This window comes from Nerophis lumbriciformis, linkage group LG04 (genome assembly GCF_033978685.3).
Source record: "Nerophis lumbriciformis linkage group LG04, RoL_Nlum_v2.1, whole genome shotgun sequence".
NCBI lineage: Eukaryota > Metazoa > Chordata > Actinopteri > Syngnathiformes > Syngnathidae > Nerophis > Nerophis lumbriciformis.
The window spans coordinates 56,358,540-56,386,533 of record NC_084551.2 but is presented as its reverse complement, the minus strand read 5'-3'; the positions used below and the strand labels follow the sequence as shown (position 1 = coordinate 56,386,533).

Genomic DNA, 27,994 nt, shown 5'->3' with positions numbered 1-27,994 from the left:
CCTAATAGAGGCCTTGTCGTCTCTGCAGTTAAGTAAAGAGGGCCAGCCACTGTAAGAGGAAACAGTATTTATCATCACAGTTACATCATCAGAACTGCACCATCTCCCAGAGAAATGTTGCTCATCAACTGTGACTCCCAGCAGGACTTTTTCTATACACATGTTCTCAGTCTTTTCTCTTCATTGTTTGCTTAGTGATTAGATGAACATCACCTGCCGGAACAGAGAGCATACCTTTGTCTGCAGGCTGCGTGCTGGCACTGCTGATGGACAACTGGTATCGTGCGCTCACCTTGTCGTCTGCAGGAGTGCTCACACCATCGCTCTCTGAGTGCACGTCCACCAGCACTGAGAACTCTGCAGGACACACATCATGTTAGTCACCTTAACACTGTTGCCACACACCTTATTCATATCATACATCACAATACACACCTTATTCATATCATACAACCATATGTATGCATCACAATACACACCTTATTCATATCAATACAAATGTGTTTAATATATTTATACAGTGGTGGTCAAAAGCGTACGTACACTTGTAAAGAACATCATGTCATGGCTGTCTTGACTTTACAATCATTTCTACAACCCTTATTTTTTTGTTGTCCTGAAGAATTTGGAGCTAATCCTCCTCTTTCATTCTTTCACTCTTATTGTCAGCAAAACAGGCCCAGAGCATAATACTACCACCACCATGCTTGACGGTAGGTTTGGTGTTCTTGGGATTAAAGGCGTCACCTTTTCTCCTCCAAACATATTGCTGAGTATTGTGGCCAAACAGCTCCATTTTTGTTGCATCTGACCACAGAACTTTAATAATAAAAATAATAATAGATTTTATTTGTAAAAAAAAAAAAAAAAAGCACTTTACATTAAGTAAACAACCTCAAAGTGCTACAGTGTATTACAAATAAAAATAAAAATAAAAATAAAAAGATAATAAAAAATAAATAAAAATAAAGACTAGAACAGCCAAAGAGCTAAAACTAGCACCGTAATTTTCGGAGTATAAGTCGCACCGTCCAAAAATGCATAATAAAGGAGGAAAAAAAACATATATAAGTCGCACTGGAGTATAAGTCGCATTTTTGGGGGAAATGTATTTGATAAAAGCCAACAGCAAGAATAGACATTTGAAAGGCAATTTAAAATAAATCAAGAATAGTGAGCAACAGGCTGAATAAGTGTACGTTATATGAGGCATAAATAACCAACTGGTATGTTAACGTAACATATTATGGTAAGAGTCATTCAAATAACTATAACATATAGAACATGCTATACAATCTGTCACTCCTAATCACTAAATCCCATGAAATCTTATACGTCTAGTCTCTTATATGAATGAGATAAATAATATTATTTGATATTTTAGGCTAATGTGTTAATCATTTCACACATAAGTCGCTCCTGAGTATAAGTCGCACCCTCGGCCAAACTATGAAAAAAACTGCAATTTATAGTCCGAAAAATATGGTATGCATATATCTAAAAAAAGGCTTTTTTAAAAAGAAGGGTTTTTAAGCCCTTTAAGCCTTCCTCCAGAAGGTATTATCTTTGTCCATGTGATATCAGATGAAACACAAATTGATACCCAGCAATATGTTTGGAGGAGAAAAGGTGAGGCCTTTAATCCCAAGAACACCATTCCTACCATCAAGCATGGTGGTGGTAGTATTATGCTCTGGGCCTGTTTTGCTGCCAATGGAACTGCTGCTTTAAATGGGACAATGAAAAAGTAGGATTAGCTCCAAATTGTTCAGGACAAGCTAAAATTATCAGCCCGGAGGTTGGGTCTTGGGCACAGTTGGGTGTTCCAACAGGACAATGACACCATGCGTCAAAAGTGGTAAAAGAATGGCTAAATCAGGCTAGAATGAAGGTTTTAGAATGGCCTTCCCAAAGTCCTGACTTAAAGGTGTGGACAATGCTGAAGAAACAAGTCCATGTCAACACATTTAGCTGAACTGCAGCAATTTAGCGGTCAAGTGGTCAAGCAGAAGCTTGTGGATGGCTACCAAAAGTGCCTTATTGCAGGTAAACTTGCCAAGGGACATGTAAGCAAATATTAACATTGCTGTATGTATACTTTTGACCCTCACATTTTCAGTAGAGCCATAATAAATTCATAAAAGAAGCAAACTTCATGAATGTTTTTTGTGACCAACAAGTATGTGCTCCAATCACTACATCACAACAAAATAAATAATTATAAACTCAAGACAGCCATGACATGATGTTCTTTACAAGTGTATGTACACTTTTGACCACCACTGTATATATATATATATATATATATATATATATATATATATATATATATATATATATATATATATATATATATATACACACACACACACACAGGTAAAAGCCAGTAAATTAGAATATTTTGAAAAACTTGATTTATTTCAGTAATTGCATTCAAAAGGTGTAACTTGTACATTATATTTATTCATTGCACACAGACTGATGCATTCAAATGTTTATTTCATTTAATTTTGATGATTTGAAGGGGCAACAAATGAAAATCCAAAATTCCGTGTGTCACAAAATTAGAATATTGTGTAAGGGTTAAATTTTGAAGACACCTGGTGCCACAAACTAATCAGCTGATTAACTCAAAACACCTGCAAAGGGCTTTAAATGGTCTCTCAGTCCAGTTCTGAAGCCTACACAAACATGGGGAAGACTTCAGATTTGACAGCTGTCCAAAAGGCAACCATCGACACATTGCACAAGGAGGGAAAGACACAAAAGGTTATTGCTGAAGAGGCTGGCTGTTCTCAGAGCTCTGTGTCCAAACACATTAATGGAGAGGCAAAGGGAAGGAAAAACTGTGGTCAGAAAAAGTGTACAAGCGATAGGGATCACCGCGCCCTGGTCAAGATTGTGAAAAAAAACCCATTCAAAAATGTGGGGGAGATTCAGAAGGAGTGGACAGCTGCTGGAGTCAGTGCTTCAAGATCCACCACCAAGAGACGCTTGAAAGACATGGGTTTCAACTGCCGCATACCTCGTGTCAAGCCACTGTTGACCAAGAAACAGCGCGAAAAGCGTCTCACCTGGGCTAAGGAAAAAAAGAGCTGGACTGCTGCTGAGTGGTCCAAAGTCATGTTTTCTGACGAAAGCAAATTTTGCATTTCCTTCCCAAAAACGCAGAAGAGTTGAAGGCAACCTGGGCTCTCATAACACCTGAGCAGTGCCAGAAACTCATCGACTCCATGCCACGCCGCATTAACGCAGTAATTGAGGCAAAAGGAGCTCCAACCAAGTATTGAGTATTGTACATGCTCATATTTTTCATTTTCATACTTTTCAGTTGGCCAACATTTCTAAAAATCCCTTTTTTGTATTAGCCTTAAGTAATATTCTAATTTTGTGACACACGGAATTTTGGATTTTCATTTGTTGCCACTTCAAATCATCAAAATTAAATGAAATAAACATTTGAATGCATCAGTCTGTGTGCAATGAATAAATATAATGTAAAAGTTACACCTTTTGAATGCAATTACTGAAATAAATCAAGTTTTTCAAAATATTCTAATTTACTGGCTTTTACCTGTATATATATATATATATATATATATATATATATATATATATATATATATATATATATATATATATATATATAAAAATGTAAATATTTTTTATTTTTTTATATCTATTTATTTTTGTTGTGTGAATGCTCCAAAACATTCACACTTAAGGTTTTCTACACCAAAATGAATCTATTTATTCAACTTCTCCAGATTTTGTCGCGCTCCACCTTCCACATTTTTCAGTCGATTCAAAGCGTTCCAACTTCAAACTGTTCAGCCTATTCAGGAATCACGGGCTTTCCCTTGACAAATTCCAAAAATTCCCAGAATTTCCCAGAATTCCAGGTTTTCCGGGACATTTTTCCCATTCAAAAATGAATTGGCCAATTTTCAAACTTCCACCATTTCCACAATTTTCAACCTATTCAAACCATTCCACCTTCAACACATTCCACCATCCTGGACCTTCAAACCATTATTTTTCCAAGTTAAAACAAATTCCAGGAATTCACAGAATTCCCGTTTTTTCAAACCCTTTTTTCCGGCAACTACTCCCTCCATATTTGTCAACCCACTTCAACCGTTCCACCGTACAAACATTCCTTTTAATCAGGACAAAAACTAATTTGTTTTTCAAACTTGAAAAATTCCCGGTTTTCCCAAAATTCCAGGAATTCCTTAATACCATTTCTCAATTAAAAATGTTACTAGTTTCTCGACCAATTTGAAAAATTCCAGCACTGACAATTTTTAGCACATTCAGAACATTTTCCAAAATAATTCCCGCTTTTCCTGGAAATTCCATGAAAATCCCATTGAAAGGAATGAGACATTTTTCAAAGTTCCACAACTCCCACATTTTTTTTATCCGACACAAACTGTTCCAACTTAAACTATTCAGCCTGTTCAGGAATTGTGTGCTCCCTTTCAACAATTATAAAAAATTCCTAGTTTTCCCCAAATTCCGTGATACCATTTTCCAATTAAAAAAGTGTTGGTACTTCAACATTTCTTGACCGATTTAAACAATTCCAACTCCAACCAATTCAGCTCATTCAGGACATTCATGCTCTTAATCATTTAAAAAAATAAAAAAATACCGCTTTTTCCAAAATTCCCAAATTTCCAGGAAGTTCCCATTGAAATGAATGAGACATTTTTCCAAGTTGCACAATTCCCAAATTTTTCAACCTATTCAAACCATTCCAACATCAACACATTCCACTCGTCCTGTACATTCAAACTATCATTTTTTTCAAGTTAAAAAAATTCCAGGAATTCCCAGAATTCCCGTTTTTTTCAAACCCTATTTCCACCCTTTTTTCTGGCGACTACGCCTTCCACATTTGTCAACCCACTTCAACCGTTCCACCTTCAAAACATTCCTCTTAATCAGGACAAAAACTAAGTTGTTTTTCAAACTGGAAAAATTCCCGGTTTTCCCGAAACTCCAGGAATTCAATTCAACATGTTACTACTTCAACATTTCTCCACCAATTAAAAAAATTCCAACACCAACCATTTCAACTCATTCAGACCATTCAAGTTTTCTACCATTTTCAAAAAAATTCCAGATTTTCCCGAAATTCCCTAATACCATTTACTACTTCAACATTTCTTGACCGATTTAAACAATTCCAACACCAACCAATTCAGCTCATTCATGCTCCTAATCATTTTCCCCAAAAAATCCCGCTTTCCCCAAAATTCTCAAATTTCCAGGAAGTTCCCATTGAAATTAATGGGACATTTTTCCAAGGGCCACAATTTTGCAACCAATTCAAACCATTCCAACATCAACACATTCCACATTCAAACTAGCCCTTTCCCAAGTTCCAAACCAAATTCCAGTTTCCCTGGAAATTCAAACTCTTCAACATTCAAACTATTCTTACATTGATACTATTCTTACATTCATACTACATTCTGTCAGCATTTCACTTCAACTTCAGCATTCACACCTCATCTAGTTTATTTATATTTTTTCTAATGTATTATTTATCCATCCATCCACCCATTTTCTACCGCTTGTCCCTTTTGGGGTCGCGGGGGGTGGGGTTGGGGGGTGGTGTGCTGGAGCCTCTCTCAGCTTATATATATATATATATATATATATATATATATATATATATATATATATATATATATATATATATATATTCCACAAGTCATAAAAACATCGACCGATATAAAACACATATATCGTGACAGAGTTCCCAGCCCTCCATGATATCAGCAGGAATCGTACATACTTGTATGGTTCAGTAGTGTGGAGTGTTAGAAAAGAGTCCAACAGAGGACAAACAAAGCTGATGTATCAGTAAGCGTGCGGACTGGACTTGGGTCAAGGTCCATTCACAGTGTACATGAAACCATTCACAGTGTACATGAAACCATTCACAGTGTACATGAAACCATTCACAGTGTACATGAAACCATTCACAGTGTACATGAAACCATTCACAGTGTACATGAAACCATTCACAGTGTACATGAAACCACTAAAGTGCTGCACAGCTTAGAAAAAAGTGATGAAGAAAAAGTAACATAAAAACATCTGACAGGTTTAAACATGAAATAAAAACTAAACACAACTGAATAAAGTATTTAAAACACGACTAAAAAGTACACATTAGTCTGGCAACATTTTTTAAATGGATTCCCCAAATCAACGGCAGACTTGTGCTGTCTTTGAGTTGAAGTGGAGTGGTAATATGCTTCTTTTGGCCACCATAAATTATGAAGTTAAGCTTGGAAAGTTGAATGATGAATGTCGACTGAAGAGAAAGAAATTGTGTATTCTTGCAGGTCATTTACATTTTGCACAAGTAAACACACTGCAGGACTGCTTGTATTGCACATGATATCACACACAAGTAAACACACTGCAGGACTGCTTGTATCGCACATGATATCACACACAAGTGAACACACTGCAGGACTGCTTGTATTGCACATGATATCACACACAAGTGAACATACTGCAGGACTGCTTGCATTGCACATGATATCACACACAAGTAAACACACTGCAGGACTGCTTGTATCGCACATTATATCACACACAAGTAAACACCTTCCGGGACTGCTTGTATCGCACATGATATCACACACAAGTAAACTTTTTACAGGACTGCTTGTATCGCACATTATATCACACACAAGTAAACACACTGCAGGACTGCTTGTATCGCACATGATATCACACACAAGTAAACTTTTTACAGGATTGCTTGTATCACACATGGTATCACACACAAGTAAACACACTGCAGGACTGCTTGTGTTGCACATGACATCACACACAAGTAAACACACTGCAGGACTGCTTGTATAACACATGATATCACACACAAGTAAACACACTGCAGGACTGCTTGTATCGCACATGATATCACACACAAGTAAACACACTGCAGGACTGCTTGTATCGCACATGATATCACACACAAGTAAACACACTGCAGGACTGTTTGTATCATATACGATATCACACAAGTAAACACACTGCAGGACTGTTTGTATCGCACATGATATCACACACAAGTAAACACACTGCAGGACTGTTTGTGTCACACATGATATCACACACAAGTAAACACACAGTGAAGTGAAGTGAAGTGAATTACATTTATATAGCGCTTTTTCTCAAGTGACTCAAAGCGCTTTACATAGTGAAACCCAATATCTAAGTTACATTTAAACCAGTGTGGGTGGCACTGGGAGCAGGTGGGTAAAGTGTCTTGCCCAAGGACACAACGGCAGTGACTAGGATGGCGGAAGTGGGGATCGAACCTGCAACCCTCAAGTTGCTGGCACGGCCGCTCTACCAACCGAGCTATGCCGCCCCAGGACGGATTGTATCACACATGATATTGTAAACAAGTCAACACACTGTAGGACTGCTTGTATTGGACCGCTTGCATCGCACATGATATCACACACAAGTAAGCACAAAGGTGTATCGCACATGATCTGCAGGACTGCTTGTATTGCACATAATATCACACACAAGTAAACACAAAGTAGGACGGCTTGTATCGCACCAAAGTAAACATGCAGCAGGACTGCTTGTATCGCACATGATATCACACACAAGTAAACACTGCAGGACTGTTTGTATCACACATGATATCACACACAAGTAAACACTGCATGACTGTTTGTATCACACATGATATCGCACACAAGTAAACACGCAGTGGGATTGCTTGTATTGCACATGATATCACACACAAGTAAACACGCTGCGGGACTGCTTGTATCACATTTGATATCGCACACAAGTCAACATGCTGCAGCAGTGCTTGTATCGCACACAAGTAAACACGTAGTGGGATTGCTTGTATCGCACATGATATCGCATACAAGTAATCAGGCTGCGGGACTGCTTGTATCACACATGATATCGCACACAGGTCAACACGCTGCAGGACTGCTTGTATTGGACCGCTTGCATCGCACATGATATCGCAAAGAAGTAAACACGCAGTGGGACTGCTTTTGTAGCACATAATATCGCGCACAGGTCAACACGCAGCAAGAATGCTTGTATCGCACACACGTTAACACTCAGCAGGACTTCTTGTATCACACATGATATTGCACACAACATGCAGTGGTACTGCTTGTATCGCACATGATATCACACACGAGTCAACACACTGCAGGACTGCTTGTATCACATGATATGACAAGTAAACACGCAGCAGGAGTGCTTGTATCGCACATGATATCGCACACAAGTAATCACACAGTGGGATTACTTGTATTGCGAATGATATCGCACACAAGTAAACACGCTGCGGGACTGCTTGTATCACACATCATATCGCACACAAGTCAACACGCTGCAGGACTGCTTGTATTGGATCGCTTGCATCACACACGATATCACACACAAGTAACCACACAGGACTGATTGCATCGCACACGATATCGCACACAAGTCAACGCGCAGCAGGACTGCTCGTATCGCACAGAATATCGAAAACAGAGGTCAACACACTGCGAGACTGCTTGTAGCGCACACAAGTTAACACGCAGCGGGACTACTTGTATCGCACATGATATTGCACACAAGTAAACACAAATTGGGAATACTTGTATCGCACATGAAATCACACACAAGTAAACACGCTGCGGGATTGCTTGCATTGCACATGATATCACATACAAGTAAACACGCTGCGGGACTGTTTGTTTCGTGCATGATATCGCACACAAGTAAACACGCAGTGGGATTGCTTGTATCGCACATGATATCACACACAAGTAACCACGCTGCGAGACTGCTTGTATCACACATGATATCGCACACAAGTCAACACGCTGCAGGACTGCTTGCATTGCACATAATATCGCAAACAATTGAACAAGCACCGCGACTGCTTGTATCGCACAAGATATCACAAAAAAGTAACCACACTGTAGGACTGCTTGTATCACACATGATATCACACACAAGTAACAACTATATAGGACTGCCTGTATCACACATGATATCACGCACAAGTAAAAACTGTGCAGGACTGCTTGTATCGCACATGATATCCCAGACGTAAATACACTTCAGGAATGCTTGTATCACACATGATATCACGCACAAGTAAATACGCTGCCGTACTGCTTGTATTGCACATGATATCGCACACAAATAAACACTCTGCAGGACTGCTTGTATCACACATGATATCACACACAAGTAACACTCTGCAGGACTGCAGGTATCGCACATGATATCACACACAAGTAAACCCACTACGGAACTGCTTGTATCGTACATGATATCACACACAAGCAAACACGCAGCAGGAATGCCTGTATCGCAAACAATTAAACAGGAAATGGGATTGCTTGTATCGCACATGATATCACACACAAGTAAACACACATGACTGCTTGTATCGCACATAATATTACACACAAGTAAACACCCTGCGGGACTGCCTGTATTACACATGATATCGCACACACGTCAACATGCTGTGGGACTGCTTGTATTGGACCGCTTGCATCCCATATGATATCACACACAAGTAAACACACAGGACTGCATGTATCGCACACAAGTAAACACGCAGCGGGACTGCTTTTATCGCACATGATATCACACACAAGTAAACACGCCGGACTGCTTGTATCACACATGATATTGCACACAAGTAAACACGCAGGACTGCTTGTATCACACATGATATTGCACACAAGCAAACACGCAGGACTGCTTGTATCACACACAAGTAAACACGCAGGACTGCTTGTATCACACATGATATCGCACACAAGTAAACACGCAGGACTGCTTGTGCTGCACATGATATCACACACAGGTAAACATGCATCGTCACTGCTTGTATCGCACATGATATCACGCATTTAAAATGCACACTTGTTTATTTGACGATACGGATACGGTCCATGCTTCCTTGTACTGTTACACACGGGAGCGCGTGGTATCTTACCCGAGGAGCTGACATGGAGCGGTATCGCCACATCGGGGCTCAGACCCAGGAAGTTGCATTTGTAGGCCTCTTCGTAGTGGGCGCTGTATGGGACCGAGCGCACGCAGCCCACTGGCAGCAAGGACTGGTGGGGGAGCACACACACTTTAGAGTAGTCCGTGTGCAGTGTCGAGTCAGCATATCCGTTATTGTGGAAATGGCCACTAGTATCCTGAAATATTGATACCCCCGATACCAGATCTTTATGCTCTACTAACGATTCACAAATCAAAATATCGATACTTTAGTTCAAGGGTGTCTAAACTTTTTCCACCAGGGGCCACATACTGAAAGGTCAAAGTATGCTGGGGCCATTTTGATATTGTCTCGGGTAAGAGCAGAAGACAAATTTAAAAAAAATGAAATAATAGAAAAAATCGGCATTGAACATGTATCGCCGACACCAGCCTTAATTTTACTCGGTATTGGATCAGAAAAAAAGAATCGGTGGTCAATTTAAAAAAAAAAGGTAAAATCATAAAAATATTTAAAGATAAAATGTATGTTATAGCTGACTAAATATATTATTATTAACTAGAACATTCCAGTGGAAATGTTGATGGGCCTGCTACCTGTGCCCTGGACCTCTGGCCGTGCTTTCAAGATGGTGCTGAGAGTCTGAATCTGTGAGTTATAGGTGTAACTGTACAAAAAGAGCTATGTTGACAAACAAATGCTAACACTTAGCATGTGTGCTAACGATAGCATGATAATAGTCAACATGTTTCATATACCAAGTTATACGACTCAAAGGTGTATGGCGGCGGAAATCGATAAAAAAAAGTGTCAATTTTAGAGACGTCTGATATTATCGGCCAATAAATGCTTTAAAATGTAATATCGGAAATTATCGGTATTGGTTTTTTTTTTATTATCGTTTATTTTTTTTATTAAATCAACATAAAAAACACAAGATACACTTACAATTAGTGCACCAACCCAAAAAACCTCCCTCCCCCATTTACACTCATTCAAACAAAAGGGTTGTTTCTTTCTGTTATTAATATTCTGGTAGGTTCCTACATTATATATCAATATATATCAATACAGTCTGCAGGGATACAGTCCGTAAGCACACGATTGTGCCTGCTGCTGCTCCACTAATAGTACTAACCTTTAACACTTCATTTTACTCATTTTCATTCATTACTAGTTGCTATGTAACTGTTTTTATATTGTTTTACTTTCTTTTTTATTCAAGAAAATGTTTTTAATTTATTTATCTTATTTTATTTTATTATAAAAAAAAGAAAAAGGACCTTATCTTTACCATACCTGGTTGTCCAAATTAGGCATAATAATGTGTTAATTCCACGACTGTATATATCGGTATCGGTTGATATCGGTATCTGTAATTAAGAGTTGGACAATATCGGATATCGGCAAAAAGCCATTATCGGACATCCCTAGTAAAATTAGATGAAAAATCTTTTTTTTTTTAAATGAATCAATCCAACAAAACAATACACAGCAATACCATAACAATGCAATCCAATTCCAAAAGCAAAGCCGAGCCAGCAACACTCAGAAGTGCAATAAACAGAGCAATTGAGAGGAGACACAAACACCACACAGAACAAAGCAAAAGTAGTGAAACAAAAATTAATATTATCAACAACAGTATCAATATTAGTTACAATTTCAACATAGCAGTGATTAAAAATCCCTCATTGACATTATCATTAGACATTTATATAAAAGAACAATAGTGTCACAGTGGCTTACACTTGCATCACATCTCATAAGCTTGACAACACACTGTGTCCAATATTTTCACAGAGATAAAATAAGTCATATTTTTGGTTCATTTAATAGTTCAAACAAATGTACATTATTGCAATCAGTTGATAAAACATTGACCTTTACAATTATAAAAGCTTTTTACTCTGCTTGCATGTCAGCAGACTGGGGTAGATCCTGCTGAAATCCTATGTATTGAATGAATAGACAATCCTTTTGAATCGGGAAAATATCCTTTTTGAATTGAGAATCGCGTAGAATAGGAAAAAAAAAAATCGATTTTGAATGGAATCGTGACCCCAAGAATCGATATTGAATCGAATCGTGAGACACCCAAAGATTCGCAGCCCTACATGCTATCCTTTGCATTCTAACAGTTAACACGTGTCACATACCAAGTTAAATGACTGTAAGGTAAACGGTTGCAAAATTAGCTCAAAAAGCAAGCACTTTAATGTTAGCATGGTAGCATGCTAACATTAAAGTGCTAACGGTTAGCATGTGTCACATACCAAGTTATATGACTGTAAGGTGCATGGATGTGTAATTAGAGAAAAAAGCGTAAAGTTAGCTAAAAAGTTATTTATTATTTATTATTATTATTATTATTATTATAATGGTAATAATATATATTTTTTTTGGTGTAGAATATTATACACCAAAAATAATCTATTTATTACTATTATTACAATAAAAAAATAAATAATAATAATAATAAATATATGATTTTTTTGGTGTAGAATCTTATATGTGAGAATGTTTATTGCATGAATGTCCAAACAATTTCCCTTGTGGATCAAAGTTTGTCTAAGTCTAAGTCCAAACATTGTCACCTAGAAGATTCTACACCAAAAAAATCATATATTTATTATTATTAATATAATTATTATTATTATTATAATGGTAATAATATATATTTTTTTTGGTGTAGAATATTATACACCAAAAATAATCTATTTATTACTATTATTACAATAAAAAAATAAATAATAATAATAATAAATATATGATTTTTTTGGTGTAGAATCTTATATGTGAGAATGTTTATTGCATGAATGTCCAAACAATTTCCCTTGTGGATCAAAGTTTGTCTAAGTCTAAGTCCAAACATTGTCACCTAGAAGATTCTACACCAAAAAAATCATATATTTATTATTATTAATATAATTATTATTATTATTATAATGGTAATAATAATAATAATAGACGTTTTTTGGTGTAGAATCATATACACCAAAAATCATCTATTTATTATTACAATAATAAAAAAAATAAAAAAATAAATGTATGATTTTTTGGTGTAGAATCTTTTATGTGAGAATGTTTATTGTGTAAATGTCCAAACAATTTCCCTTGGTGGATCAAAGTTTGTCTAAGTCTAAGTCCAAACATTCTCACATAGAAGATTCTACACATAAAAAAATCATCTATCATTATTATTATTATTATTGTGTGAATGTCCAAACATTCTCACATATAAAATTCTACACCAAAAAAAAAATCTATCATTATTATTGTGTGAATGTCCAAGCATTCACACACGCATGCTAGCACGCTAACTTTTATCTAACTTTTTAGCTAACTTTACATTTTTCCCTCTAATTACACAGCCATACACCTTACAGTCACATAACTTGGTATGTGACACTTGTTAACTGTTAGCATGCTAACATTAAAGTGCTAACTTTTTTTAAAGCTATTTTTACACTTTTTGCTCAAATTTCCCAGCCATACACCTAAGAGTCATATAACTTGGTATGTATGTGACACACGCTAACTATTATCACGCTCACATTAGCTTGCTAACTTTTTTAGCTAGTTTTACAACCGTTTAACCAAAAGTCATATAACTTGGTATGTGACACTTGTTGACTGTTAGCATGCAAACGATAGCAAGCGTGCTAACTTTTTCCATCTAATTTTGCACTTTTTGTTCTATTTCCGCAGCCATACCCCTTTGAGTCATATAACTTGGTATATGAAACATGCTGACTGTTATCATGCTGTCCTTCACACACATGCTAAGTGTTAGCATTTTTATGTAAACATGCTACTGTTTTAGGCTAGCTCTGCGGCTCATTTTGTACAGTTAGACCTAAAACTCACGGAATCAGACACTTGGCACCGTCTGCTAAGTACGGCGACCCCTGGCCAGAGGTCCAGGGCACTGATGGCAGGCCCATCAAAATTTCTTCTGGAATGTTCTAGTTATTATTACTTTTGTGTGACCGTCCAAACAAATTCTAGTTATTACCGTAACTTTCCGTCTGTTCTTTTGAAAAGCTGTGCGCAACAAAACATGCTTTTTTCGCCTTTAATTCTGATTTCCTCGTTTTGATTGAAGGAAAATCACACATTGTTTTATTCATTTTTGTTTTGCAAGGGAGTCTTTTACAGTATGTTACAGGTGACATATTGCACTAGCATTCATACATTTAGCATATTTGGGGGTGTTATTCTGCCGGTTCCGATCATACACGAGTTCCACCTTGTTCCCGTTATCGTAGGTGTCTCTTGTGTCCTGGGATGACAATAAAGACTAACCTCCTCCAACCTCCGAGGACAAAGCTACGAACAATGGGAGACCGGGCTTTCTGCTCCGCCGCTCCCAGTCTGTGGAACGCTCTCCCTGACCACCTGAGGGCACCACAGACTGTGGATGCTTTTAAAAAAGGTTTAAAAACCCTTCTTTTAAAAAAAGCCTTTTTTTAGATATATGCGTGCTAGTTCTAGTTTTTTATTTTTTTAAATGATCTTAAAGTGCTTTTTACAAATAAAATCTATTATTATTATTATTATAAAGGTCCTTGAATCCCTGAGTGAGATCAGTCGATGTATTGTCATTGACAGTATAACAATATCAACACAATATTCTGTTTGATCACAACAAAGTCAACACAACACAATAAGTAACCAAAAGTAAAAACTACTAGTTTTCCGCATATGTTTTATACCGTATTTTTTGTAAAATGCCTTTAATTTGAGTTATTCTCCAGTGTGGACGCCTCAAAAGGTGGAGTTTTTCCCTCAAATCCTCAGTGCCCTGTTTTGTTTTTGCCTTGTTAAAGTAAAGTTAAAGTAGCAATGATTGTCACACACACACTAGGTGTGGTGAAATTTGTCCTCTGCATTTGACCCATCCCCTTGTTCACCCCCTGGGAGGTGAGGGGAGCAGTGGGCAGCAGTGGTGCCACGCCCGGGAATCATTTTTGGTGATTTAACCCCCAATTCCAACCCTTGATGCTGAGTGCCAAGCAGGGAAGTAATGGCTCCCATTTTTATAGTCTTTGGTATGTTATTGTCAATAGTGCTGTGTGTGTGTGTGTATTCTTCTCTTCTATTATTGTTTTGTACAGCACTTTATGCATGAAAAGTGCTATCTAAAAAAAGTTTGATTTGATTATTTACCGTTTACTGCTCACTTTCTGCTGTAACGTGCTTTTATCTACATCTTCATTCAAGCTCCTGCTTGTGCAAAACTGTTTAGCCTCGTCCTCCAGTGATATTAATAGTTTTAAGAAGAGCAGTTTTTTTGCCGCAGTGGATGGAGGTGATGATTTTTCACTTAGTGGAGCGGCTCCACACTGTGTATGAACAGACGCAGTTAGCTGCCATGAGGTGTCAGCCAGAGGGCATGGACTTGGTGATCAACATTGAAATGAATTCATTTGTGGGTCAGATACTTTGTCCACAAACTGGTTTGATTCTGATCAATAGTTGATCAATCCGCACACTTTTTTGCCAAGTGTGTTAGTTTCCTTGTTTGTTCGTCTCTTGATACAAACCCCACCCCTGCTTGGCGACCCCATTTTCATCTGGTGGCGCTGTTCCAGCAGTAAAGTAAAGACTCCAGCGTGTGCGTGCGCTGGCCTGTTCCTCAGCCACACAAGCAGAGACAAAGAACATGTCAGGGAGTGGTACTGTAACTGTGCAGTGTTGTTGAACGCCAAAAAAAGATGTGTTTCTCAGCTGTGGAGTCGCAGCGGTACTCGGTTGTAATACACTTTCCCCCCCACTTGTGGCAGTAATGACCACATCAAACAAACAGAAGAAGTCTGGAGCTAAAGTTTCTTAAGTGCAGAAATGATGACTAAAGTGGTGAAGCTGTTTATTTAAAAAGGAAAAACATACTTATTATTATTGTGTGAATTATTATGTGGTTTTCGACACCAGTGTTTTTCAACCTTTTTTGAGCCAAGGCACATTTTTTGACTTGAAAAAATGCGGAGGCACACCACCAGCAGACATCATTAAAACACTAAACTCAGTTGACAGTAAAAAGTCGTTGTCGCAATTGTTGGATATGACTTTAAAGCATAACCAAGCATGCATCACTATAGCTTTCGTCGCAAAGTAGGTGTACTGTCACCACCTGTCACATCACACCCCGACTTATTTGGACTTTTTTGCTGTTTTCCTGTGTGTAGTGTTTTCTTGTCTTTTTTTCTCTTTTTTTGGTATTTTCCTGTAGCAGTTTCATGTCTTCCTTTGAGCGATATTTCCCGCATCTACTTTGTTTTAGCAATCAAGAATATTTCAGTTGTTTTTATCCTTTGTGTGGACATTGTTGATTGTCATGTCATGTTCGGATGTACATTGTGGACGCCACAGTAAGTCTTTGCTGTCGTCCAGCATTCTGTTTTTGTTTACTTTGTAGCCAGTTCAGTTTTAGTTTGGTTCTGCATAGCCTTCCCTAAGCTTCAATGCCTTTTCTTAGGGGCACTCAGCTTTTGTTTATTTTTGGTTTAGGCATTAGACACCTTTTTACCTGCACACTGCCTCCTGCTGTTTCCCACATCGACAAATCAATTAGCTACCGGCTGCCACCTACTGATATGGAAGAGTATTACACGGTTACTCTGCCGAGCTCTAGACAGCACCGACACTCAACAACAACACATCATTTGTAGACTATAATTACTGCTTTGCAAGAAATATTTTTAACCCAAATAGGTGAAATTAGATAATCTCCCAGGCACACCAGAGGCACAGTGGTTGAAAAACACTGTTCTACACCAAAATTAATCTATTTCTTCTTCTTCTTCAGATTTTGGCGCGTTCTAACTTCCACATTTTTCACCCGATTCAAAGCGTTCCAATTTCAAACTGTTCAGCCTGTTCAGGTATCACAGGCTTTAAAATATATTATTTTTACTTTAAATGCTTGAATCTCTGAATCAACTTTAGATCTACCGATTAGAAGATTTTTATACATTTTTAAACAATGACATTTGAAAAAAAAAAAAAGAATGTTACTTAAAGATCTCTCCCCCCTCATAAAGTGTATGTTCAAGCACCTTGAGTACTGTAAAGGCGGACTGGATGAGCCCGGGGTCCGCCCCTCTCCATATGACCTGATTCCCCATCAGCACGTGCCACGCCACCTGCCGGAAGTCAGTGGCGCCGAGCACCTGCGAGACACCGCAAGGAGCAAGTCAGGCAAATACGTGGCCCCTCAAACACGGACTTGTTTACCTGTCTCAGGTGTCTGAGTGACCTAAATCTGGGCCCAGGTGAGTCGTCGTCGTGGCACGGCTCAATGTCTGATTGGTGCGTCAGGGGCTTGGACACGCCTCCTTCCACACCTTCCCAGCAGCTCATTTCTTCCTCTTGCTCTTTTTGAAAGAAACAAAACCAACAGTGACTCCACAAAGAGTATGTTCCGGAATGTTGAACACTTTAGTCACACACGTGTTTACCTTCCCGGTATAGCACAGTCATGATCACAACTCATTGAAATAAAATGTCTTTTTGCCGTTCTTCATGGAAGGTCCCGGAAGGACAGTTGATGTGAATAGACAAGTTTGTGTAGTGAAGCACATTTCTCCATAAGAAACAATGTGAATATGAATAATTGGTTCCAGCCTCGACAAGTCCATATTTTAGTGAAAGTTTGTACATTTTGAACACAAAATAAAGTACTAAACAGGACTGAATTTCTGTGATGAGGTGGCGACTTGTCCAGGGTGTACTCCGCCTTCCGCCCGAATGCAGCTGAGATAGGCTCCAGCACCCCCTGCGACCCCAAAAGGGACAAGCGGTAGAAAATGGATGGATGGACAGGACTGAATATCACACAAACATAACAAGGAGTGAAGGATCGACTTTCTCTTTATCAACAGGCCAAATCAACAACAACAAGTATCAACTGTACACACAGAAGTCCCTTTGGTGCCCTCACAAACCATCAAAAATCACAAAAATGCTTAACTTTAACAACCATATTGCAGTGACGAGGATAGCGGAAGCGGGGATCAAACCTGGAAACTCCCAAGTTGCTGCATAGTAGTCTTCTCCTGCGCTGTGAAATAAGTCCGCTTTGGCATATTTTTTCCGATAAAAGTCCGTTCTCGTCACGATTGAAAAAAACTTGCTGTGATACGAAGTCGGCTTCCTCGGTCTCTTGAATACGAGCAAGCACAAAATGGCTGATTGAAGCGTCCGTACAGAGACATGGTCCGCACACGGAGGCATACTCGGAGCCATTTCAAAGTTCGTAAACCGAAAAAGTTGGCAAATGGTCCGTACAGAGACATGGTCCGCACACGGAGGCATACTCGGAGGCATTTCAAAGTTCGTAAACCGAAAAAGTTGGCAAATGGAGCGGGACGTAAATTGAGGTGACACTGTACCTGCAAAATTTGCTAAAAAGCTACGCTGCTAACAGTAGGCATGCATGAAGTAAAGAAATACTTGATTCTGAGGTGTATACCTGTAAAATCAGCTCAAAAGCTAGCATGTTAACAGTAAGCATGGTAACATGCTAATAGTTAGCATGCTAACATGCATGAAGTAACCAAATATTTGACTTTGAGGTGTTTACCTGTAAAATAAGCTCAAAATCTAGCATGCTAACATGTTAATAGTTAGCATGTAAACATGTTAACAGTTATCATGCTAACAGTTAACATTCTGATTACATGCTGACAGTTAACATCCTAAGAACAGGCTAACAGTTAGCATGCACATAATATGCTTTAACGTGCTAAAAACAGGCTAACAGTTAGCATGCACATAATATGCTAACAGTTAACAAGTTAACATGCTAAAGCATGCATGAAGTAACCAAATATTTGACTGAGGTGTATACCTGTAAAATCAGCCCAAAAGCAAACATGCTTACAGTTAGCATACTAACATGCCAACAGTTAACATGCTAACAGTTAGCATGCCTGAAGTAACCAAATATTTGACTGAGGTGTGTATCTGTAAAATTAGCTCAAAAGGTAAGATGCAAACAATTGACATGCTAATAACATGCTAACAGCTAGCATGCTAACAGTTAACATGCATGAAGTAACCAAATATTTGACTGAGGTGTGTACCTGTAGAATCAGCCCAAAAGCTAACATGTTTACAGTTAGCATACTAACATGCCAACAGTTAGCATGCATGAAGTCACCAAATATTTGACTCTGACATGTATATCTGTCAAATCAGCTCAAAAGCTAGCATGCCAACAGTTAGCATGTTAACATGCTAACAGTTATCATGCTAACAGTTAACATCCTGATTACATGCTGACAGTTAACATGCTAAGCACAGGCTAACAGTTAGCATGCACATAATATGCTTTAACGTGCTAAGAACAGGCTAACAGTTAGCATGCACATAATATGCTAACAGTTAACAAGTTAACATGCTAAAGCATGCATGAAGTAACCAAATATTTGACTGAGGTGTATACCTGTAAAATCAGCCCAAAAGCAAACATGCTTACAGTTAGCATACTAACATGCCAACAGTTAACATGCTAACAGTTAGCATGCATGAAGTAACCAAATATTTGACTGAGGTGTGTATCTGTAAAATTAGCTCAAAAGCTAAGATGCAAACAATTGACATGCTAATAACATGCTAACAGCTAGCATGCTAACAGTTAACATGCATGAAGTAACCAAATATTTGACTGAGGTGTGTACCTGTAGAATCAGCCCAAAAGCTAACATGTTTACAGTTAGCATACTAACATGCCAACAGTTAGCATGCATGAAGTCACCAAATATTTGACTCTGACATGTATATCTGTCAAATCAGCTCTAAAGCTAGCATGCCAACAGTTAGCATGTTAACATGCTAACTGTTGGCATGCTAACAGTTAGCATGCATGAAGTTGGCTTGAGGTGAACATACCATTTGGGATGTGGCTGACAAACAAGGTGAGTTAGTGTGTATTTGGGATGTGGTTGACAAACAAGCTGACTTAAGAGTGTATTTCGGATGTGGCTGACAAACAAGGTGAGTTAGTGTGTATTTGGGATGTGGTTGACAAACAAGGTGAGTTAGTGTGTATTTGGGATGTGGTTGACAAACAAGGTGAGTTAGTGTGTATTTGGGATGTGGTTGACAAATAACACTGCATGTCCTCGTGTTGACCAAGATGGTGAAATCCCACATCCTAATCCTCTTGTGTAAACTGATCCTAAAGTGTCTATTTTTGGCCGGCTGTTGGATGAGTCACTGCAGACAGTGTGACCTAGTAAAGTATGATACGCACTGGTCCAAAGTGTCCCCCTGGGGGCCATTTGTGTACCACAGAAATGTTTTAACATTTGAAAAAAAAAACATAACAAATAAATAAAATACAATAAAAAAAAGTGGGATAAAGAGAAACAGATGAAATGTAACAAAACAATGTTTTAATTTTGACTCTAAAAAAACTGTCATTGCTGAAAAAATACCGTTAGTTCCAGACGATAAGTCGCTACTTTTTTCCTACGCTTTGCACCCTCCAGCTTATTAAACGGCGCAGCTTATTTATGGAGTTTTCTTCGCTGACGGCTATATTACAAATACTTTTCAAATACAACAAGCAAACACACTGAACATGTATGTTATTGTTTGTGCTGTGGCGCCATCTTTTGGACGAGTTTGCTCACTGTTGTTGCTGTAGTGTTTTCAACGGGAAGTACAAGTGCCTTTCCATCTTCAGCGGTTTTACTTTGAAATATTCTTCATTCATCACTCCAAACAACGTTAGTAAGTTTTACAATATAACTAAAACAATGTTTACTTACCGGTACTCAAGCGTGCCATGTGTGATGTCTGTGGGAGTGTTTTCATGCATATTTGTACGTGCTATCGCAAAGAAGCTTGCGTTGTTAGCATTAGCTAACAGGTTTACAAGTGTCTGTGTTAGTATTATTAACTTAAAACAACATTCTTTTGGTATTGTTTCACTTTCACAAATCCCTCAGTAAATTCACCAAAACGTCACCGTGGAGTTGTTGAGTCTGTTTAGTTGATTGGAAAAATAGCTTACTTCTGTTTTGTTTGATCAGCCGTTTTACTGCCGTGTTACAGACACGGTATGGAAATATTAAATTTTTTAAAATAAACATTTACAAAATATTTCTGTGTAAATAACTCATTTCACATCGTATGTATCTGCGACGTATAGTCTGGTGTGGCTAATATATGGAAACATATTTTTTCCCTCTAAAATTTAGTGGGTGTGGCTTATACAGTGTAACGGTGCGTGCTATAGTACGGAAAATACGGTATTAATAAATCAAAATCACTGTTATGACGTACTGACTATGCAAGGCTCCAATTACTTTACATCAAAAGCTCTACTTAAAAATATTTTTAAGGGAAAATAATGCATATTATGTGTGCTTGCCTTGTTAAAAAACAAGGTTTTACTTGACAAAAAAGGCAAAAAACAAACAAATTAGTTTAAAAAACAGTAAAATAAATAAAAATGTATAATCGAAGGATAGATCTCATCAATCAATCAATCAATCAATGTTTATTTATATAGCCCTAAATCACAAGTGTCTCAAAGGGCTGCACAAGCCACAATGACATCCTCGGTACAAAGCCCACATAAGGGCAAGGAAAAACTCACCCCAGTGGGACGTCGATGTGAATGACTATGAGAAACCTTGGAAGTTGAACAAGACATTTAGGGCACCACACGACACGATTTGAGTCTTGGGCGTAACGATTCGATTCAGAATCAGTTCTCGATTCAAAATTAAAAAATGTTTTACACATTAGGTGCCATTTCTGGCCTTGCGATGAGGTGGCGACTTGTCCAGGGTGTACCCCGCCTACCGCCCGAATGCAGCTGAGATAGGCTCCAGCGACCCCCAGCGACACCAAAAAGGGACAAGCGGTAGAAAATGGAAGAATGGATGCCAGTTCTATGATGAACTGCATTACTCCATAAAATAGATGAACAGCTAATAAATGTCCATGTTACTTATAAGAAAAGTGGTTTAGTTTTAATATAATTCTACCCAAAAATGTTATAAAGTCAAATACAAATAAGGCAACAGGAGAAGTATTCAACACTTCTCTTTTCTAAAGTGAAGTTGTCACGTTGTGTAAATGGTAAATAAAAAGGGAATACAACAAATCCTTTTCAACTTATATTCAATTGAATAGACTGCAAAGACAAGATATTTCATGTTCACACTGAGAAACTTTCTTCTTTTTTGCAAATATTCATGAACTTAGAATTTAATGGCAGCAACACATTGCAAAAAAGGCATTTTTACCACTGTGTTACATGGCCTTTCCTTTTAACAACACTCAGTAAAGGTTTGGGAAATGAGGAGACACATTTTTGAAGCAGAATTCTTTCCCATTCTTGCTTGATGTACAGCTTAAGTTGTTCAACAGTCTCCCTTCTCATATTTTAGCCTTCATATTTTCAATGGGAGACAGGTCTGGACTACAAGCAGGCCAGTCTAGGACCTGCACTCTTTTACTATGAGACCACACTGTTGTAACATGTGGCTTGGCATTGTCTTGCTGAAATAAGCAGGGGCGTCCATGATAACGTTGCTTGGATGGCAACATATGTTGCTCCAAAACCTGTATGTACCTTTCAGCATTAATGGTGCCTTCACAGATGTGTAAGTTACCCATGTCTTGGGCACTAATACACCCCCATACCCTCACACATGCTGACTTTTACACTTTGACCCTAGAACAATCCGGATGGTTCTTTTCCTCTTTGGTCCGGAGGACACGTTGTCCACAGTTTCCAAAAACAATTTGAAATGCGGACTTGTCAGACCACAGAACACTTTTCCACTTTGCATCAGTCCATCTTAGATGAGCTCGGGCCCAGCGAAGCCGGCGGCATTTCTGGGTGTTGTTGATAAATGGCTTTGGCTTTGCATAGTAGAGTTTTAACTTGCACTTACAGATGTAGCGACCAAGTGTAGTTACTGACAGTGGTTTTCCGAAGTGTTCCTGAGCCCGTGTGGTAATATCCTTTACAAACTGATGTCGATTTTTGATGCAGTACCACCTGAGGGATCCAAGGTGCGTAATATCATGGCTTACGTGCAGTGATTTCTCCAGATTCTCTGAACCTTTTGATGATATTACGGAGTGTAGATGGTGAAATCCCTAAATTCCTTGCAATAGCTGGTTGACAAATGTTGTTCTTAAACTGTTCGACAATTATCTCACGCATGACCCTGAAAGGGACAAGCGGTAGAAAATGGACGGATGGATTTGTCCACGAAGTGGTGACCCTTGCCCCATCCTTGTTTGTGAATGACTGAGCATTTCATGGAAGCTGCTTTTATACCAAATCATGGCACCCACCTTTTCCCAATTAGCCTGTTCACCTGTGGGATGTTCCAAACAAGTGTTTGATGAGCATTCCTCAACTTTCTCAGTCTTTTTTGACACTTGTGCCAGCTTTTTTGAAACATGTTGCAGGCATCAAATTCCAAAGGAACTAATATTTGCAAAAAATAACAAAGTTTACCAGTGTGAACGTTAAATATCTTGTCTTTGCAGTCTATTCAATTGAATATAAGTAGAAAAAGATTTGTTGTATTCTCATTTTATTTACCATTTACACAACGTGACAACTTCACTGCTTTTGGAGTTTGTATGTATATTTATATATATTTTATTATTATTATATATATTATATACATATATATACATATATATATATATATATATAGATACACACACACACACACACACACACACACACACACACACACACACACACACACACACACACACACACACACACATATATACATACAGTATCATATACTGTATATCTTCCTTTGTCTTATCACTATTTAGTAGCGTTAAAGGGTCTTTGATGGGGTTACCACACAGATGATTGGAAAAGAAAGCCCAGTTTGTCTACCTGTCTGTCGCTCTATGAGCACCAGCGTGTCTTCAGTGGGAGCTCCTTCTAGAAGCTTCTCCGTCAGACGACTACCGCAGGCCTTCAGCAGCCTGGAAACAAGAGAACCATAGGTTTGCCTACCGGTGACTAACAGCAGCGTGTGTTCACAGGAATGACAGGAATGTATTTTTTGTTGGTTTTTGGGCCTTTCAGCCACACACAAACTCCATGACGGAAACTTCTGTCAACCTCATTTTCAATTTTATTGAATTTCCAGTTAATATCTGCTCACTTTCTGCTGGAAAACACTTTAATCCAACTTTACTAAGCACTTGTCTGTGGACCTTCTCATTCATCCAGGTCAATGTGTTCTTAGGCCATGCAACTGGACTAGATGTGACCAATCCGAGTCAAAGACTAGATGTGACCAATCTAAGTCCAAGACTAGATGTGACCAATCTAAATCTGAGACTAGATGTGACCAATCTTAGTCTAAGACTACATGTGACCAATCTAAGTCCAAGACTAGATGTGACCAATCTAAATCTAAGACTAGATGTGACCAATCTAAGTCTAAGACTAGATGTGATTAATCTGAGTCCAAGACTAGATGTGACCAATCTGAGTCCAAGACTAGATGTGACCAATCTAAGTCTAAAACTAGATGTGACCAATCTAAATCTAAGACTAGATGTGACCAATCTGAGTCCAAGACTAGATGTGTTTAATCTAACCCTAAAACAAGATGTGACCAATCTAAATCCAAGACTAGATGTGACCAATCTAAGTCTAAGACTAGATGTGACCAATCTGAGTCCAAGACTAGATGTGACCAATCTAAGTCTAAGACTAGATGTGACCAATCTAAATCTAAGACTAGATGTGACCAATCTAAATCTAAGACTAGATGTGACCAATCTAAATCAAAGACTAGATGTGACCAATCTAAGTCTAAGACTACATGTGACCAATCTAAGTCTAAGACTAGATGTGATTACTAGGTAATCAAAAAGGTCAACCAACGAACGAGATTTCTCTATAGAATCTCCTCTCTGGTCAACAAAAGCACCATGAAGATTTTGGCGGGAACTCTCGTTCAACCCTTTTTCCATTACGCATGCACCTCCTGGTACCCTAGCACCTCCAAAACCCTCAAATCTAGACTCCAAACATCCCAGAACAAGCTAGTCAGATTACTTCTAGACCTCCACCCCAGATCCCACCTCACTCCTACCCACTTCTCCAAAGTGGGTTGGCTCAGGGTGGAGGACAGAGTAAAACAACTTGCACTGAGCCTAGTCTATAAAATCCGCTACACCTCCCTGATACCGAAGTACATGTCAAACTACTTCCTTAACGTAAATGACCGCCATAACCACAACACCAGGGGGAGCTCCACTAACCACGTTAAACCCAGATTCCCATCTAACAAAGGTCTTAACTCATTCTCTTTCTATGCCACATCAATGTGGAATGCACTCCCAACAGGTATAAAAGAAAGGGCATCTCTATCCTCCTTCAAAACCGCAATAAAAGTACACCTCCAGGCAACTTCAACCCTAAACTAACACCCTCCCCGGATTGTTGTTAATAATCAAATGTAAACAATCAAATGCAGATATTTTTCTTATGCCTTCTGATCTCTCTCTCTCTCTCTATGTCCACTACTTGCTGTACATATCCTACCAAGTCAGACCTACACTGTTCCAATATCCATTTCTCTGTTCTCAATTGTTGATGACTGATGATAACATCCAAACCTAACCCCCCCCTCCACACCCCGAATTGTAAATAATGTAAATAATTGAATGTATACACCCTGATGATTATCTTGTGTGATGACTGTATTATGATGATACTATATATCTGTATCATGAATCAATTTAAGTGGACCCCGACTTAAACAAGTTGAAAAATGTATTCGGGTGTTACCATTTAGTGGTCAATTGTACGGAATATGTACTTCACTGTGCAACCTACTAATAAAAGTCTCAATCAATTAATCAATCTAACACAATTTCCCAACTCATATGGAAACGGGGTTTGTATGTATGTATGTACAGATGTATGTATGTATGTATGCATGTGTATGTATGTAGATGTACAGTATGTATGTACAGATGTACAGTATGTATGTATGTATGTATGTATGTATGTATGTATGTATGTATGTATGTACAGATGTATGTATGTATGTATGCATGTATGCGTGTATGTATGCGTGTATGTATGTACAGATGTATGTATGTATGTATGTACAGATGTATTTATGTATGTATGGGTGTATGTATGCATGTACAGTATGTACAGATGTATTTATGTATGTATGTATGTATGTATGTATGTATGTATGTATGTATGTACAGATGTACAGTATGTATGTATGTGTGTATGTGTGTGTATGTATGTATGTATGTATGTATGTATGTATGTATGTATGTACAGATGTACAGTATGTATGTATGTATGTATGTATGTATGCATGTGTATGTATGTAGATGTACAGTATGTATGTACAGATGTACAGTATGTATGTTTGTATGTATGTATGTATGCATGTGTGTATGTATGTACAGATGTATGTATGTATGTATGTACAGATGTATTTATGTATGTATGTGTGTATGTATGTATGTACAGATGTATTTATGTATGTATGTGTGTGTGTATGTATGTATGTATGTATGTATGTATGTATGTACAGATGTATTTATGTATGTATGTGTGTATGCATGTAGATGTACAGTATGTATGTACAGATGTACAGTATGTATGTATGTACGTATGTACAGATGTATGTATGTATGTATGTATGCATGCGTGTATGTATGTACAGATGTATGTATGTATGTATGTATGTACAGAGGTATTTATGTATGTATGTGTGTATGTATGCATGTATGTACAGATGTATTTATGTATGTATGTATGTATGTATGTACAGAGGTATTTATGTATGTATGTGTGTATGTATGCATGCATGTACAGATGTATTTATGTATGTATGTATGTATGTATGTATGTGTATGTATGTAGATGTACAGTATGTATGTATGTATGTATATATGTATGCATGTGTATGTATGTAGATGTACAGTATGTATGTACAGTATGTATGTATGTACAGATGTATGTATGTATGTATGCATGCGTGTATGTATGTATGTATGTACAGATGTATGTGTGTATGTATGTACAGATGTATTTATGTATGTATGTGTGTATGTATGTATGTATGTACAGATGTATGTGCGTATACATACATACTTGCATATATAGTTTAGGGAGCCCTGGTTTAGTTACATATCATTAAAACCTGACTCCCTGTTCAGGGTTAAGTCAGCTTCAAAATAAAAGCATTGATTTCATTGCAGCTACTAAGAAAATACACCCAGGCATGTGATGAAATTAATTTGAGATAGTGAGTCACCAGCATATGTATCTGGTAGATCAGTGCAGAGGCCACCTCTTACTTGCTGTATTTTATGAGTTAGAATGCATTTAACAAAAAAACATATGGCATTGTGAATGACAGGCTTATCTTATTTAGTGGACTTTTTGTATCTGCAGCGCAGCCACGTCGTTGTGGGACGAACCAAGTCTTTGCAATGGCGACTCACCAGCTGAAGGAGGAGTGCAGGCTGGCCCACAGGTTGGGATGCTGCGTGAGGGAAGTCAGGGAGCGGGCCGCGTTGCCACTCCTCTGCTGCGGGAACACAGCGGGCGAGAACACACTGTTTATCCTCGCCGCTCTCTGGGGGCAAACACCTTGCTCGCCGTCAAACACCTGAAGGAGGAAGTGACAAATCATAGGTCGCGGGGTATGCCATTTTGGTAGTTTTCACCTTCAAAACCACATTTTTTTCCAAAGAACTAGAAAATGCAATTTTGGTAGGAATTATATGTGAATGTTGACGAGCCATAGCCGAAGTGAAATGGGAAGAGTTAGCACGCTGGCAAGATAGCGTCAAGTAACAAAAAATATGAGCAAAATGAGCTACAAAAGCTAGCATGCGAACATTATAATGCTAACAATAGTATGCTTACAGTTAGCATCAGTGAAATACCAAACTATA

At 38.2% G+C, this 27,994-nt stretch overlaps 1 protein-coding gene across 1 annotated transcript in view; it reads right to left on the bottom strand.

The window, feature by feature from the left end:
- flcn (folliculin) overlaps window positions 1-27,994 on the bottom strand; it is a 43,437-nt gene that overhangs the window by 5,085 nt on the left and 10,358 nt on the right. Inside the window, exons 5-10 of the mRNA XM_072913069.1 lie at window positions 27,539-27,705; window positions 23,937-24,028; window positions 17,276-17,415; window positions 17,098-17,211; window positions 10,022-10,145; window positions 235-357 (exon numbers count right to left, since the gene is read on the bottom strand). Of these exons, the coding sequence (XP_072769170.1) occupies window positions 235-357; window positions 10,022-10,145; window positions 17,098-17,211; window positions 17,276-17,415; window positions 23,937-24,028; window positions 27,539-27,705 (760 nt within the window). The remainder of the gene's footprint in view (window positions 1-234; window positions 358-10,021; window positions 10,146-17,097; window positions 17,212-17,275; window positions 17,416-23,936; window positions 24,029-27,538; window positions 27,706-27,994) is intronic.